Source organism: Alligator sinensis, unplaced genomic scaffold, assembly GCF_000455745.1.
Source record: "Alligator sinensis unplaced genomic scaffold, ASM45574v1 scaffold301_2, whole genome shotgun sequence".
Taxonomy (NCBI): Eukaryota; Metazoa; Chordata; order Crocodylia; family Alligatoridae; genus Alligator; species Alligator sinensis.
The window spans coordinates 1,586,407-1,604,327 of NW_005841874.1; the positions used below are offsets into that span (position 1 = coordinate 1,586,407).

General features: G+C 46.3%; 2 protein-coding genes across 2 annotated transcripts in view; both read left to right on the plus strand.

Moving 5' to 3' along the window:
* Positions 1 to 130: 130 nt before the first annotated feature.
* HRG (histidine rich glycoprotein) lies at positions 131 to 8,622 on the plus strand. The gene is made up of 8 exons (XM_025195820.1): positions 131 to 328; positions 2,259 to 2,366; positions 3,687 to 3,774; positions 4,312 to 4,478; positions 5,956 to 6,069; positions 6,810 to 6,896; positions 7,396 to 7,741; positions 7,913 to 8,622. The coding sequence occupies exons 1-8, from the start codon at positions 131 to 133 to the stop codon at positions 8,620 to 8,622; spliced, it is 1,818 nt and encodes a 605-aa protein (XP_025051605.1).
* Positions 8,623 to 13,764: 5,142 nt separating this feature from the next.
* Positions 13,765 to 17,921, plus strand: part of LOC102372524 (T-kininogen 2-like) — a 54,607-nt gene continuing 50,450 nt past the window's right edge. Inside the window, exons 1-2 of the mRNA XM_025195914.1 lie at positions 13,765 to 13,868; positions 17,023 to 17,167. Of these exons, the coding sequence (XP_025051699.1) occupies positions 13,765 to 13,868; positions 17,023 to 17,167 (249 nt within the window). The remainder of the gene's footprint in view (positions 13,869 to 17,022; positions 17,168 to 17,921) is intronic.

The window sequence follows — 17,921 nt, forward strand, 5'->3', positions numbered from 1 at the left end:
GTTATGCAGGAACCATTCGCATATAGAACTATGCCCTTTTAAACATTTATCTGTATCTTCGCATGCAAACTCAAATTACTGGTTGTAGCCCAGCACAGAGCCGAGAAAGTAATCTCAGGTTGAAAACAAAATGGAGTTGTTAGCCAGAGCATTCTTTCTTGCACTGCTGCTCTGCTCCAGTGCCCAAAGCCAAATGACTATAACATCTGCAGACTGTGCTGCTGTGGAAACGGATGCAGGAGTGGCCCTGGATTTGATCAATAAGCACCGCACACACGGCTATCTTTTTAGTCTGTTTCGGGTGACTGATGCCCATGAGCAACATACCGTAAGTATTAATATAAAGGCTGATTTGCATACTACTGTGGTTTAAAAATGATGGGCCGCATCCTCAGCTGTTATAAACTGGTGTTGCTCTATTGCCTTCTGTGGAGTTATGCCAATATAAATCAATGAACATACACTGATTTACACCAGCTGAAGATCTCAGTCTAGATTCACTTTGATGTGGTTTATTATCTGGGAGCCTGATTCTGCAAGATACTGAGTACCTTCCATTCTCATTGACTTCAGTAGCACATAAGGAAAAGAGCCATCCCCTTAACAGCTCTGTAAAATGTCTGAGTTTAATCTGCAATTAGGCAATCAGTCACCAGCTCTATGTATTTTACACTCCTAGAGCTTCTTGCATCTGAGGCTCTCTAGCGCATTAAGTTAATTGACTCAAAGCACCCGTGAGAGGCAGGTTTTATATTATCATCTCCATTTGGAGACAGTGGTGGGAACTGAAGCAAAGAGAAGTGAAATGTGAGCCAGCAAGACAGTAGCAGGGCTGGATACAAAGCCCAGATCAATCAGCTTCTACATCTGTGCCTGAACTACCTGGCCATCATTTCTGCATGCCTGGTTGAAGGTCATAGCAATCAGTGACAGACTAAACCTGGGGTCTAATTCCTTTGCTGTCACCAAGGCTAGGCACAGACATTACACATAAACTGGTTTAAGTGATCAGAAACTGATTTAAACCTGTAACAGAACAGATGTTCAGGGCACATAAACCAGTTTCAAAATGACTGAAACCAGTTTGAGATAACCCTGGTTGAATGTAGTATCAGACTTAACTGATTTGGGCCAAACCAATTTATGCAATGTCTGGCCCAGATCCCTTGCTGGTTTAAGTTAAACCAGAATCCCCCAACATCCCAGCATGCTCTCTGAGCTGGGCGGGGCTTGCTGCTCCACACCAAACCTGGCTCCTCCCCTCCGTTCCCTGGCTGCAGCTCCAGCAGAGACTGCAGGCGTCTGCCTGGCTTCCCCCTGCTCCCCACCCCCCGCTCCCCTCACCACTCTCTGCTAAGGAGGGATCCCCTTCCCCTCTACCTTACACAGACAACTCTCAGCATTAGCTAGCAGACCACATGCTGGCTACAGTCCGTGCTATGGCAGACGGGACAAAGACAGAATCAACAGATAGCTGGTAATGCCCCTCTGTTGTTTTCTTAATGGGGTGATAAACACTGTGTTATCAACTTCCTGCTGGGCAGGTCAGGAGGGAGAGGGGGAACCCCTCCCTAACCAGAGCATCCTGCTGGGGCCTGGTCACACCCACCTCAGCTCAGCACTCGCAAAGGGAAGGGAGAGCTTCTCTAGCACCCCTTGGCTTCTAGCCTGAGCCATTGCAGGCATGTTCCTGCATTTCTGGGATGTCTGTAGGGTTACAAACTGATTCAGCCAAGCCAGGTTAGATTACCCTGAAAATATTGAATCAATTTAGGCTCAGGCTTTTTGAATGTCTGTCTCTAGCCTGGAAGTGTAGCTACTCACCTCAAGTGGAAGAGATTTGTCTGTAGAATGGGCTGGATACAGAACAGAGATACTTAGGTAAGAAAACTAATGTTTTGAGGGATAATGCCCAAAAGGAGGAAAGTGCAACAGCCCCTTCCTCACTCATTGATTCCCTGGATCCTAGAAAAGCCCCTAATAAGAAACTGAGGAAGATCTAGATTGGCTAGGGTGTGGACAGATATTTGGCTGGGGTTGGACAGATATTTGGCTGGGGTGTTATGACCCCGGCACTTGTTCCTGCCCGGGGCAGAGGGTCCAACCTGATGATCTGTTTAGGTCCCTTCCAACCCTAAGCATTAGGAAACTATCTGTTGAGGGAGGTGGGATGGTCACTTGGGGAAAAAAAAAAGATAGCTTTCTTCAGACAAAATTTGACAAACAAATGCACCTTCTGCTCTGTTCTTTTCTTCCAGGGGAATTCGTCATTCCTGTACTTAACTTTGGATGTACTGGAAACTACGTGCTCTGTTTTATCTGGGAAACACTGGGAATCTTGTACATTTCCCGATCTCTATTCATTGGCAAGTAACAGGATTTCTTCAGTGCTGCATGTCAACCATGCCTCAACACAAACACCCAGTTCAAATACAAATCCTTATGCAGAAACCAAGCATTAATACTTGCTTGCATATACTGAGATCTATTACCTTTTTGTAATGACAGAGAAAATTTAATAGACAGGGAAAGGGTCAACCTACCTACCTTGTCAGTTAAATGCAGATTCATACAACCTGTTTGGCAAAACTGGGACTGCACTGTATATCCCACAACTTGTAATTCGTTTGGTTCAGGAACACTAATCGTTCAACGATAATGTACAAGGAGCATAGGGCATGACCCCAGTAAGTTAGGCAGAAAGTTGAAGGGTTACAGTTTGTCAGAGCTCTTTTTCAATGCATCTGTGATGATAATGTGGGAGGCACTGCCAGTGTAAACGCTTGGTCTGTGGTGACATCAATATGCAAATGCCAAGCAGAAATACATTGCCTTTACCTCAGACCCAGATGGTGCAATCTGGGATGAAAGCCAGCTGGCTGAAACTTAATTGAGACAAGGGACTGGTAAGATGGGTCTAATAAGGATAGCATCAAGATTCTGTGTCAGGGTTGGTGCCTGTCCTTTTATTTTGGAGAAAGAAGGTTTTGTTAATGAGCTCTGCAGTTGCTGGATGCTCCTGGCATTGCAGCTACTCCCCAGTGGGTGGAAACATCTTCCAGCCAAGAACAGTTAGAGATAAGCTAGAAAGGCAGCTTTGGTTTTGCAAAACCGTTTCGGTTGTTCAAACCAGAATAAAAACCACGGTTCCTTGGAAAAAAAATCCATTTCTGTAAACCACCAGATTCTAGAGGGGATCAAATTAAAGGTCCTGGTTATGACAACATTTGTTATTCTTCAAGTTACTGTCTATAAAAAAAATAGGGCTAAATTCTGCATTCAGTTATCTGAGTCACTGCCACAAAGTCAATGTGAAAGCCATAGACCCTTTTGAATGTTATTGTGTGCCTTGTTCTAGTGCAGGGGTGGCCAACCTGCAGCACGGGCACCACAAATGGCACAGGGAACCTCTATGTGTGGCGTGAGGCAGATCGAGGAGGGGACAAAGCAGCACAGCAGCAGATAGGGCAGGAAGCAGAAAACAGGACTGGGAGCAGACAGCAGAGCAGCAGATCAAGCAGAGCATAAGTGATAGAAACTGCAAGTGGCACTTAAAGTTTCTACCACTGGAGAGTGGCAATTGGGGACAGTGCGGGGCTAATTTGTGGCAGGCCTGCCAAAAAAAAGTTGCCCCCCTGTTCTAGAGTATTACATAGAGTCAATAATCTTTTTTTTCTTCTTCTCAGGTCTTTGGGCAATGTAAAGTGATCATGTATACAAACAAAGAGTTCAAGAAAAATTGGCTCTATGGGTACAACTGCACTACGAGTTCAGGTAAAATAACCAGCTGAGCAAGTTAGCATATTGCTGATAAGACATTTCCAATGCTGAAACACAAGCAGGTGTGCCACTAATGCACGGTAACTGTGATAGATTAGTTCATCTGTGCATGATTCATATCTGGTTTAGAGCAAAATTGGTGGTAAGAATGAATTTTAAAACTATAAAAGCCCTGAAGTTTTAAAAGCAAACTGTGTCAAATTGATTAAGCTATCAAAACATGGGCATGGAGACCAGGAGAGGAGCTAGATGGGCTTAAGGAGGGGACTTATTTGAGGTGATACAATTTTAAAACAGAACAAAACAATGTAAGAATAGAAATCCACTGAGCTTTGGGGAAGTTCTGTATTTTCAAACAGTAGAAGCCAGCTCATGTGTATGAGATGAAGGGTTGGGTGGGTCCACTACAAGAAGCCTTTCGTGTTTTCATGCTATAACAGATATATGCTAAAGCTATACAGAAGTACATTGCCATCCCTGACAGCGGTAACGTAATAAAACAGTGGTAGACTAGCAACCCTGTTTTCACAGTTCCTTACAAGTTAACCGAGTGCAAAGACTGCCCGGTACGAGCTGAATTTTTAGAAGACATTGAGGCATACAGAGGGGAAGCTGAGCGAGCCTTGGTGAAATACAATGATGAGAGCAACCACATTAAGTACTTCAAGGTGGATAAAGTGGAAAAAGCAATAAGACTGGTAGGTGATGTCCTATCTTCAAACTAACACAGGGCAAAATATTGAGAGGTGCTCAAAAACCACAAGCTTCCAAGGGAGCTAAAGACACCTTGGTTGTTTGTGAACGTGCCACGCAAGCTCATCTTTTATATTTTAAGTCCAGATTCTCCAAATACTTACACGTGCTCTTAGCTTGAAGCAGATGGATAGACCCAAAGTCAACAGGGTTATGCACTGAGAATCACAGTCATACAAAAAAAGGACTGGAAGGGACCTTCAGTGGTCATCTAATCGAGCCCCCAAGACCTTGGCATTAGGGTGCCAGCAAGCTAACCACTAAACTGACTGCAGCAGCAGGTCTAAAGTTAAGTTGTTTGAAGTTATGCAGGCATATACGCATTTGCAAGATCACGGCCTTGTACATGGATTTCCCCTTTGTCAGAGATACATCCTACAGCTGAACAGGATTTAATATTTTAATGCTACATTTTAATATTGATCATCTAATAAAAACCTCCTTTTTGTAAACTTGCACATCAATTAAGATAGGAAACTTGTTGAGTCAAAATGAAAATGTACTCTATTGCCCAGTGATGAACAGCTGGCAATGGGTGATCTGCTCTGCAACATTTCAGTTACTAGCCATGCTGTGATTTCTAGAGCCCCGACCTTTCTCCCATTGATATCAAGGGCCAAATTTGCTCCAGAGTGAGCAAAATTCAAACAGATAATTTTTCAGAAATTGTACAGTTTCTACCACTTATGCGCTGTGTTTCTATTTCCCCTCTAAGAAAAACAAAAATGTAACTATGATGTTCATGTCATTGTACCCCATTGTTTTTGCAATGGAGGAGAGTTTGATTCTGTGCTGTGCAATATAGGGCTGCATCACAAAACCCACACTTCAGGGAGGGGAGTGAACAGGATAGCTTTCAGCCACCTTTGAGCCTTCTCAGATATGGACAGGGCTGATAGGGAAGATTTTTCCCCAGCAAAAGCCAAAGGCCAGATTCTGCCCTTTTCCTCTGTGAGAAACGTCACTGATTTCAGAGTGAAATAATCGAGGTGAAAGAATCTGGTTCTAAAATAGGTCCAGCACTGCTTGGGCTGTGTCTCCTGCCACTGGGTGGGAGTGACTCCACTTCAATGGACCTTGGACTTCTAAGAGGGGTAGCAGCTGTGCGTAGGATGAAGCATCTAGCGATCCCATTTTCTGAAAGCACAATCCCTAGTCAAGGAAAGTATGGACACTGCATGACAGACACAGAAAAAGGCAATCAACCATGCAAGATGACCTGCCATTATAGGAGAGAGAGAATTATATTAAACACTGAATCCGCATGCCTAACTCACTATGGTTGCATGTTCAAGAAGGAAGGTAGTCAACTAGCAAGGTGGGCAGGATCCAGAGTGTACTCCTGTAAGAAACGTTGCTTTCAGAACGGCAAGGTGCATTTTAAATGCTCAAATGGGTGATAACGTGCCCTGCCTCTTTCAGACTGCAGATCATCGAGGACATATCATTGAATTCAGCATAAAAGAGACCAGATGTTCCAAGTCCACATCCCATGTGAATGTATCTGAATGTGATTTTCTAGATGACGCACATGCTGTAAGTAGGGCGGGCACTGAGTGAAAGAGCTTGTGCAAGCTGTGTGAGCAACAAAGACTTCTCACAATATTTCCAGGTGTCTCTGAAAATGATACGCCCAAATCAAAATCCCAGAAACCAGCAACGTTTAATTCCAGCTCTGTATCTGCATTTGTCCTTTTCTTAAAATAAGGAGTTGATCCAGAACCACAAATCCAAAGATGACTAGAGTTGGGAAGATTTCAGAGTTGGATCTCTGTCACTTGGGTTCATGTCTAATTTCTTAATCTGACACGTGTTTTGTAGTTCTACTTATTACTCACTTTGTATTACCCACTTTCACCCACAGACAATGCATTGTTATTTTTCTCAGCAAAAAAAATGTAGGTAAGCTTGAGTTCCATATTTTGAGTGAAATTAGGCAATGCCTCCCCTTGGCCTTGGATGATAAATTTCCAAAATTTCCAATAGATTTCTCCTTCCCTTCCCCCCAGGTAATAGTGAATTAACATGAATCATGAAAAAGAAGCTTTAAAGACTCACACAGAAGGGATGTCCGTACTTACAGCGAAATACCTGGCCTTAATCATTCTTTGTATTTTAAGTATTATTTAGTAGGTAAATACCATTGGCCAATTTTTTCAAATGGGTGCTTAAAGCTAGGTACTAAGTGGCCTGACTGTCAAGCTGCTGTGCAATCAACAGTTTCCAACTACTTCCTCTTTATAAACCCTGAACGTATATTCTTTTTTATTGTGCAGCATGTGGGATTCTGTGAAACAAGGCTGTTGGTCATCACAGAAGGTCCTGAGGCCATCGATATATCCTGTGAAATCTATGACACCCTGGTATGTAATCAGTTATCTCTACCATTACAGAAGGTTCATGTTAACTTGCTAATGCAGACTCCACAGGCTGAACAGAAAGAAGCAATGTCAGTAAATCCACATTGTAGGCAAGAAGCTGGAGCCAAGGAGATGAATGGAAAGGTGATTTTATGCCATTTTTGCACTCCTCCCTAGGCCATTGGGCCAGGCTTGTCCTTTTTTTGATAATTTTTTGGCAGATCTCTGTAGGAAAAATTTTGGCCAGTTGATTTGTTTCATTCATTGGTTTCTTGTTTGGGTAATGCAGATTGGTCACGTGACATCGTATGTTCCTACCCCTCTTCTCTTGTCCCATTTCTAAGAAATTACTGTTACTAAAACTGCAAGAGAAAGCCTTGTAAATAACTCTACTCTTTCTCTCTCTCTCTCCCCCTCCCCTCACCTGCACCTATTTATTCACTATGTTGCATGAAAACCTCGATAACTGCTCTTTACCCTGGTTTGGTTTGGTTATGAAAAGCTTGGCAGACACCCCTTCCTCGACGACCACCACCACTGCTACGGCCATGGATGCAGACATCCCCCTGTAGGTCCATCACAGAGATGTCATCATCAGCACCATCATTTTGGCCGTGGACATCATCACAGACATGTACACCATCCCAGATGCCCACCACCTCCAGGTGGTAATCAGATCCATTCAGAAGGACCTGAGCATCTCCACAATTCCTCTGAAGAAGGACCTGGATGCAGACATCCCCCTGTAGGTCCATCGCAGAGACATCATCATAAACACCATCATTCTGGCCGTGGACATCATCACAGACATGTACAACAACCTAGATGCCCGCCACCTCCAGGTGGTAGTCAGATCCACCCACAAGGACCTGAGCATCTCCACAATTCCTCTGAAGAAGGACCTGGATGCAGACATCCCCCTGCAGGTCCATCACAGAGACGTCATCATAAACACCATCATTCCGGCCATGGACATCATCACAGACATGTACACCGACCTAGAAGCCCACCACCTCCAGATAGTAGTCAGATCCACCCAGAAGGACCTGAGCATCACCACAATTCCTCTGAAGAAGGACCTGGATGCAGACATCCCCCTGCAGGTCCATCACAGAGACGTCATCATAAACACCATCATTCCGGCCATGGACATCATCACAGACATGTACACCGACCTAGAAGCCCACCACCTCCAGATAGTAGTCAGATCCACCCACAAGGACCTGAGCATCTCCACAATTCCTCTGAAGAAGAAGGCCATCACCAACACAGCCCTGGAGGACTACCTCCTCCACTACCTCCCCATGGACCACATGCACTTCCACCACCTCCAGGTGAAGTGACTCCCCCTCCTGTAGGTCCTTATTTTCCTCCTCCACCACATAATACACCACTTCATCCGCCCCTGGAGCCCCCTCCTCATGCCCAGGAGAGGCACTCAAAAGAACATGTTTTCTCCCCCATACCAGGATCTGTCCATCGCATTCCAGTCTTAAATGAGCAAGATTCCCTCCTGCCGCCCATCATAAACTTTCCTGAGCATTCAACAAGGCCCCATGATCCATTAGGCAGAGACCAGGAGTCCTCCTTGCTTGACAGAAGTCCAAATAAGAAGCCATCTCCTCTAGATTTTCCACTGCACCTTTCACAATCACCATCTTGCCCAGGAAAACCCAAGTATGATAAACCCCTGCTTTTGTCTTTATTTCCACCTCGACTTTCCAAGTAAATGGCTTCACCCTTAACGGATAGGATTATTCTGAGCCCTTAGTTGCTGTAAACTGACATAGCCCTAATGAGATGTTATACTTTTTTCTGTCTACAAATAGGTGGCTTAGGGTGCCCACATTTCCAAGTCTCAAAATGGAACAACCTGAAAAGTGTTGGGGAGCAGGAGGGGATTACCTAAGTGCTTCCTTTTCAAAGGTCCTCCTGAAGCATTATGCCCCCTTTCCTCCCCGCTCTAGCATACCCAGCTGACTCCAGGCTCCTCTCTCAGTGGTGCGCAGTGGAGGGTGAGAGGGCAGAAGCATTTTAAAGTGATCCAGCTGAGGGCACAGGGCAGGGGAGCAGCTGCACATCTGAATAGGTGCTTCTACACGTTATTAATGTGAAGCAATAAAATCCAGCACAACTTGCACCGGAGTTTACTGCTCCTGGGAACAACGTTTGCACATGTCCCCAGTGCTATAGCACACTGAGCCCTGGCATGGGGCCCCAGGGGTCAGCCTGCCATCCTGGGACTGCTCCGACTTAGCTCAACGTGCTGTGGAGGGACTGGCTGGGGCACAAGGGTGCTACACTGTGGGTCTAGCCATCAGGCAGCCTCCACACTGTAGCACCCTCATGCCCCAGCCAGCCCCATCACTGTCTACATGTGTATCATAGTGGAGTATATAACTCCACCATAGGATAGTTTCATAGTTGTTAGGGGCTGGGACCTCACAGATCATTGGGTCCAGCCCCCCCTACACTTGGGTAGGAAACACCTCTGGGATCAGATGACCCCAGCAAGATGGGCATCAAGACGCTTTTTGAAGATCACTAGGGTGGGTGACTGCCCCACCTCTGGGGGGAGCCTGTTCTTGACTTGTAAACAAGGTTTTCCTTATATCTAGCCTGAAGCAATCCTCAATCATCCTGTGCTTGTTATTTCTTGTCCTCTCCTGGTGAGCCTTGGTGAACAAATGCTCCCCCAGCCCCTGATGTACGTCCCTAATATACTTACAGGCTGCCACCAAGTCCCCTCTGAGTCTTCTCTTCGCCAGGCTGAACAGTCCCAAGTCCCTCAGCCTTTCCTCGTATGACCTCGTTTCTAGGCCTCTAATCATGCGCGCAGCCCTCCTTTGGACTCTCTCAAGTTTGTCCACATCCTTCCTGAAGTGCGGTGCCCAGAACTGGATGCAGAACTCCAGCTGCGGTCTCACCAAGGCCGAGTAGAGAGGGAAGATGACATCCTTAGTCTTGCTTGAGATGGCTCATTAGATGCACGCCAGTGTTTTTTTAGCTCTACCAGCTATGGCATTGCATTGGTGGCTCATGTTCATTTTGTTGCCTATCACAACACCCAGGTCTTGTTTAAATGTGGTGCTAGCAAGTGTAGCACTGCTGAGCCTGTAAGTGTGTTGTGGATTATTTCTCTCCAGATGGAGCACTTTACATTTTTTCATATTAAACAACATCAGGTTGAGGTCCACCCACCTCGCGAGCCTGGCCAGCTTAGCCTGTATTGCCAGCTTGTCTTCAAGTGTGACCACACTCTCCCATAGTTTGGTGTCATCAGCGAACTTTGCTAGTCTGCTTTTAATACCCGAATCCAAACTGTTGATGAACACATTGAAAAACACTGGCCTGAGTACTGAACCCAGGTTTGGTAAGTGGTGAACTACCCTCTTAGAGGGTCACAACCTTTAATGGCAGAATCCTCTGAGTTAGCTAATCCCCTCCTTTCCTCTCTCCAAATTCCCCCAAAGGTTAATGTTGTATAGACACACTGGGTCATGGAGAAAGGCAGTCTGTACAGGTTTCAGGAAAGAAATGGGGGGACTTGGACAGGAATCTGCAGAGTCCTGGTACAGCTGATGAACAGTAAGAATAGTAAAAAATGTATGGGTATGGCTGTTGGGTGGTGGAGACAGTGTGCAACCAGATTAGTTGAGCAGACCATAGAGAAGACCAAGGAGACAAAAGAAGCTGCACAGACCATAGAGCACTGGAAATCACTGGCTAGATCATCAGGCTCAAAGGGCAGTAATCAGTGGCTCGTTGGCAGCTGGTATGAAGGGGAGTGACCCAGGGGTCAGTCCTGGAGCCGGTTTTGTTCAATATCTTCATAAACAACCCGGATGATGGCACAGAGCGCGCCCTCAGCAAGTGTGCACATGATACCAAGCTGGGGGGAGAAGTAGATACGCTGGAGGGTAGGGCTATAGTACTTGTGTCGTGCAGTAGTCCCTATGGTGGAGTTAATTAGTCTACTCTGGCCTAACAGCACTGCACATGTAGACAGTGATGATTTACTGTGGAGCTAATTCGTAAGGTCCACAGTAAAGCATTTCGTGTGGATGTGCCCAGTGATACAGAATCTGAGCAGTACTGAATAATTCTGTTTTTGAAGTGCTACAAATTCCTGCAGGGTTTGAATCGTTTCAAATGCACATCTAAACATGCCCGAAGAAGTTTATGGAGGTTTCTGAAAATGGGAAAACAGCATTCATTTGAGAAAGTGAAGCCTGGAATAGAGACAAAAAATATCCTCACAATGAATATTACACTCTAGTTTTGTTAATTTTCTCATATTTCATAGTGAAAGTTCTAGCACGTGCCTCTCTACATGGCTATACTGTTGGTGATTAATGTAGTCATTCCAAATCCATGCTAATAAAGATCCACACATAATCTTGCATTCTCTCTGTAGCTTTTATTCTTTCCTAAGATTTAATAACCTCCCTCACTCCCGCACACACACGCATTGCCAAATAGCTCAGGGATTATTAATGGAGACAGGAGCTTTTTACCTATACATCACAAGTTCAGATGCAGCCCCAGTCTGTAATAACGGAAAGTTGTTACCAAGCGATGACTGTTCAGGGACTTTTATGAAACAAGCTTGGTGAACTTTGCCCAGTTCCTGCTAGAAAGGTGTCAGCATCACATCCTATGGCTGCAATTTGGAGCCTTGTTAACAACCTCAGCAAGTTTTGAATAGACATGATAAAAAAGGCCTTCCAGTATCATCTTATCCCTAGACAGAGTCAAGGCACACTGGCAGGGCAGTGTGTGAGAACCTTGCACTCCTGCTACCCACATTGTGTCCAATCTAGCACTGCATTCACATTTTTAAAAGTGTTCAGAGAAAATAAACACAGAAAATACCTGCCACTTGGACAGCCCATTTGTTTAAAAGATTTTACCATATTGAGGGCAGCAATGAGGCTCGGGCAAGCATTGTTTGGCTACCAGGGGCTTAGCTACCACACAGTCTAGTCCTGCTCTGAACTGAGCTCAGGAGGTAAGTAGGAGCACTCATGGCTGATCTGCTTCACTTCTCCCATTGTTGCTGTCACCGACAAAGCTCTATCCAAGGCAGCGCAATGGAGAGCAGCCCATTTCAAGTAGCCTGTAATTGTTTCCACATCTTAAAGAAATAACCCTTCAGACGCACGTTTTATCTCTGAAGTTTCCACAGTCCAGCTACCCTCTGCTTCTCAAGTCACTTCACTATATCCAGAAAATTACCCAGAATTGTACCATACAATGTACCCCTGTTTATACTCATGCAGTGTCCAATCCTAGGCCCCCTCACTGTTCATTGCAGGACCACAGCTGTAATAGGTAACACAGAGATGGAAAGTTGTAAATAAAGAGATAGACAAGAAAGATATCGCAGATGGCAGTGACTGGTGCAATTGTCCCTCTGCTGTAGAAGGGACAACCGAGACCCATTCTGTGAACTCTTCCATATCCTAGATAAAACGCTTATATGAGTGCCGTATTAAATAGAAAGACAGCATGGTTCTGAACAACATCAACACCTAGCACTTTTCAGAGTGCACCATAACTATCCACTCAATACACAGAGGATCTCTGTCAACTCAGTATATATCACAGGTGGAGCTAGTAACATCACCTATTATTAGGGCTGAGGATAACCACAATAAGATGCTGGTTTCTGTTACTGCCAAATTTTTAATCAGTTGAGCAAAGGAAGTCTCATCGTTGTGTGTTCTTACTTTCTGGGTGCTCAACTGGAGACCCTTTGGTCTGCTTTGCAGAAATAATGAGTGCTTACAACTGCAGTTGAAGTCAGCGGTGGGAACTGAGGGTATTGGCGTGTATACACGTATAATGCTAAGTTTGCTGAACACTATATCATAGGTGTCTCAAATTAGGCACTCAAAATTAGTGCTTACTTTTGACCTTAGTGTCTTTGCATCTCAGTACACCACCTGTATAAAAAGGAAATAACAATGATACCCCCTTCATCCAACAGTATTACAAAGTTTGTTGAATGCTTGTAAAGGCAGATGACCACCATAAAAAAATCCCATGACGAAATGAATCTTTCTGTTTTCAGAGCAATATGCAGTAAATGCAGCATGGGGCCCACACTCAACAAGGAGGAAGCAAAATACTGAATAGCTGCCTGCTTAGTGAGCACAGTCCTTTCCGAGGCAGGGTTCCCATGGACTGGTACATGGCTGTATAATTCAAGACCATCTCGGACTGTGCACATACAAGGAGCTGAAGTAAGGCTGGATAGCCAGCTTCAATTCTGGCATCCCGCAAATTTTAGTGCTTGCCTTTGGTACCTTAATAACTTTCTTTTCCCAAAGGTTCTTCTTTGTGTGTTATTAACAGAGGACTCTAAAATATATCCTGGAGCCCAGCCATTCATACTGAGTCCAGGGCTCATTGGTAGCTGGCATGGGTATTAGCAGCTATTTCTAATGCTGGCTCCACCCTAGTTTCACTGAGTGGCCTCAAGGACAGGCACATCACCCCACTGTGCCTCAGTTTCTCAAATTGCTGACTAATGCTTATTGACTGTATTGTGCAGGGATGAGCATTAATTAGTTTATCACAGGGGTGGGCAATTATTTCACGCAAAGGGCCGCTTACTGAGTTTTGGCAAACTGTCAAGGGCCGTAAGAGTAGCCCCACCTGTTGGCACTTGCCCCGCCCCCTGGTCACCATCTTGGGTTCAGAAGTCCCACCCTCTAGCCCCTGACCTTTGCCACCAGAAGTCTCTCCCTTTTCACCCCAGAAGTACACCTTTCAGCAAGGAGGTTTGCCACCTTGAAACCAGAAAAATACCAAATTATATTCCCAAAACCAATCATGTACTATAACAGGGGTTCCCAAAGTTACTATGCCACAGCCCAGCAAACCACGACCCAGAAGAGGCCACAACCCGGCAAACTGTGGCCCAACAGTCACAGCTGACCGTGGCTGGAATTTCCGGCTAGAAGACAGGTAAGGATACCCCTATGTCCCGGGCAGGAGGGTGGGCCAAACCCTGCACTGCCATGGGCCCTGGAGAAGAAGTTGCGGCCTCTCCGCCCGGCTGTGGGGGGTCACGGTTTTCCAGTCCACGGCCACTTCTGATCAGGCAGGCAACCATGCTGCAGACCAGCAGTCAACCCACCATGGCCTGGCACCGGTTTGCAGCCCAGGGATTGAGAACCCCTGTATTACAACATTCATTAATTTCATTTCAAAAAATATTTTTGTCCTGATTTACATGTGTTTGTATAGTGTAGATAGAGGTGATTATATAATAGCTTAAAATGATGTCTTACTCTTGCATAATATGGAGCAGTATGGGGGTGGGTATAGGTTTGTTGAGGGCTGTGGGTATGTGGGGTGTGGGAGAGGGTATGTGTGTGGGGGGAGTTGTGGGGGGATGGATAGGTGGGGAAGTGTGGGTAGGGTGTGTATATGTGGGGTGGGGGAACATGTGAGTATGTGTGGATATGGGGTGTGGGTGAGTATGGGGTTTGTGGGGGGATGTAAGGAGGGTGGCTGGGGAGGGTTGCAGCATGTGTGGAGGGGATAGTTTCCCCACAGCCCCCACCACAGCAGGCAGAGCTCCCACCAGTGCTTCTCCAAGCCTGGGCTCCACACTCCTGCTGCTCCTGGCACCAGCACAGGCCCCGTGCTCCCATTCACCGCCACTTCCCCCTCCCATCTGCTGGCTCCTTCTGAGTCCTGTGACCCAGCACTGCAGCCAGGAACCACGTGGTGCCAGAACAGTAGGTAGGGGGTGTGGAGAATGGCAGCAGGCAGGGAAGCAGAGAAATGGCAGTCGCAGGCAGTGGGGGAGTGGCAGTGAGCAGGGACACTGGCACGTGGTCCCCCACAGCTGGGCAGAGAGGCCATGGCTCCTTCTGCAGGGCCCAGGGCAGGCAGGAGCACGGGGCCAATGCCAGTGTCCCGGGGCCAGTGCCGGCAGGGCCCAGAGTGGGGCAGCAGGAGCTCAGGGCCCAGGCCCCCAGGGGCTGTGGAGCCAAGCCAGTTCCCTGGTCTTTCTGCTGGCTCAGCCTGGTCCGGCTCCAGAGAGCCCCTGCAGCCGTGCTTCTGCTGCCCTGCTCTGGGCCCCCACTGGTGCTGGTCCTGGGACACCAGAATGGGCCCCACGCATCTGCTCACTACTACTCCCCCATCACCTCTCGCTCCCATTTCCCCCCTTCCCTGCCTGCTGCCATTCTCTGCTCCCCCACCCCCCCGCCACATGTGCTCCAGCACCATGTGGTTTCCAGCTGCAGCACCAGAACCACAGGAGCTAGCCCAGCTGTGAGGACTGGGGCAATTGCCCGGGGTCCTTCTCTGCTTCCCCTCCCCCTGTTCTTATTTGAGTTTCCCTCTCCCACAAAGGGAGGCAGGAACAGCCCCAGGGTCCCAGGCCAGAAGCCTCTGTTAGGCAGAGGCTTCTACCTGGGGGTGGGTTGGGGCCAGCCTTGCTGTGGTTGCTGGGTCCAATTGACCCTGATGTCTTGTCATCTTTGAAAGGCAGCCAGGGCAAATAAATATTCATTTTCTAAATTTTTTAGGGACCCCATGGGCCAGATAGAATAGCCAGATCCAGCCTGTAGGCCATATTTTGCCTGGCCCTGATTTATCATCAGATGCACATTCCATTACGTTATAAGGGTTGGTATATTAGCAGTTCCAATTACACAGTAAGGAACTGTAAAGAACCATCAAAGAGCTGCAGGTTCAGTGATGTACATTTGTGCAGACATTTTTGCAACATGTACTGATTTTCTATAACTTCTGCATTCTGAGTATTAAACAGATCATTTATGTTCATGGTGTCATTGTCTAGCACCAGCACTTCATTGTCTCAGTGAAACACTGTGGCCTTATTAGAGCTAACTACAGACAGTCAAAATGCCTGAGGCTGAATTGATTCAGTTTTTGTGGGTTAGTCTAAGCTGCAAAGGTTGAATCAATAAGAAAATAAACAAACATTCACTTTTGATTCAGGAAATGTAGCCACATACCTGCAGTGGCTCAAGCCAGAGACTGGAGGGCACTAAAGCATGGCTCTCTGGCATGTAGCTAGCATAGGCTATGTGTTCACCCCCTCTTCCGACTGCCCCCAAGGTCTCTGGGATTTGCAGCCCAGATCCACAACAACAGGACTCTGCAGGGTTGCTCATCACTTCTTCTTTCTGCTTCCAGGTACCTCTGGGATTTGTAGTCCACAATCACAGCCAGCGCTAAGTAAGCATGTCAGGGCATCTCCATGCTTGGGGGAAGGGAAATTTAACCCTCCTCCCTGGGCCTAGACCCCAGAAGAGCTTTGCTGGGGGAGGGAGCAAGTGAGCCAGCCCCCACTGCTCCATCTAGGGAGCAGAGGGGTGGAGCCAGCCCTGCTCTCTGGAGCAGACAGCCCAGCCAGCCCATGGCTGCAAAATGATGAGATGCCAGGGGACTCTGATTTAACTAGGAAGGGGTCTGGGACAAAAGTTTCATAAAACGGGTTGATCTAAATCAGTTAAGTAAGATACTACATTCAACCAGGTTTATCTTAAACCAGTTTCAGCCATTTTAAAACTGGTTTATGTGCACTGAACTTCTATTCTGTTACAGGTTTAAATCAGTTTCTGATCACTTAAACTGGTTTATGTGTAACTTCTGTCCTTGCCACAATGTCTCTCTTTAGGGTCCTGTTATGATTCATTCAGAGTGGGCATTTGGATGTCAAAAATTAACCAGGAGCTATAGGCCTACCAAGGTTTCTAAAGCCTTCTGTGTGCTCAAGGGCTCATGCTGCTGATGCTAACCTTTTTACACTAGGTGCCCAGGCTTATCCTATTACCGTGATGGCAGGTGGACAACCTTAGAGTCATTCTGGTGACTACACAAAGTTTGTTTGGATAAACCTAAAGGGCTATTTGCAGTGTAAATAGGATACTATGGAAATCCAACAGCCTCGGTCCACCCACAAAGATTACTTACCTAAATGCTTCTGATAAATAGAGGAAGAGGTTATTACATCTTTACCAGGGGATTCCATTGTGTTCATCTTTTGAAAGAGTCCCCCAAGTTTCAAGGGGACATCTTTCTCAGATATGAAATTCTTCATTGTGCTACTGCGCTGCTGCAGTTGTTTCTCGAGCAGAGCCAGCCCACTCCCCTCTGAGGATGTCGACTGTGACCATCCTGAAGTCTTTGAAGCTGTGGATATAGCCCTCAGAAAATATAATGATGACAAAACAGATGGCAACCAGTTTGCTTTGTACATGGTGACGGATGCCCAGCGAACAGTAAGTACACTTCGCAAAAAAGCATTGTGGAACATGTTCACTTACTTGTCTATGCCAAATTCAGCCCACCTCCCTGAGGACAGGTAGCATCTTGCCCTGCAAGTAGTTGTAGTGAAATCAAATTAAATCTTTTGTATTTAAATTCTCTTCTATATAAACTCCCTGCTTTCTCCAAGTCCATTCATAGCATCTGATGAAGTACGCTGTTGCCTACAATAGCTGCCTTCTGCAGTGAAATCAAAGGAAGGGATTTTAGAGTAAAGCACTAGTCAGCATGAATAAAGGCAAAGAAGAGGCTTCCTTCTGGAGCTCTAATAATTATAGGCCAAACTGTGAAGCCTTACACTTACACTGGTGAGCAATTCTTGTCAGCAAAATCAAGTGTGCTAAAAACTACTCCCTAATATAAGAGACTCACAATCTGCCCTCAAAACAGTCTTAATTCTTGTCAATGGAAGCAGGAGAAGTCTAAAGTACCGATGGGCTACATAGTAGGGCTGTGCGAAGCTTTGGGTGATGATTCGATTTGGAGGAGATTCAGCCCGATTCGGTAGCCGAATCTCCGAATCCGGATCGAATCAGGACACCATTTTAAAGGTCCAAATCAATTCAAAGCTCTCCAAATCTTCAGAAAAGATTTGGAGAGCTTTGATGATTCGGGCAGTCCCCGGTGGCTGCAGTAGGGAGCTGCAGCCAACTCTGACCTGGTAAGTATTAGGGGCGGGGGAGAGGGGCTGGGGGAGGAGACCATGGG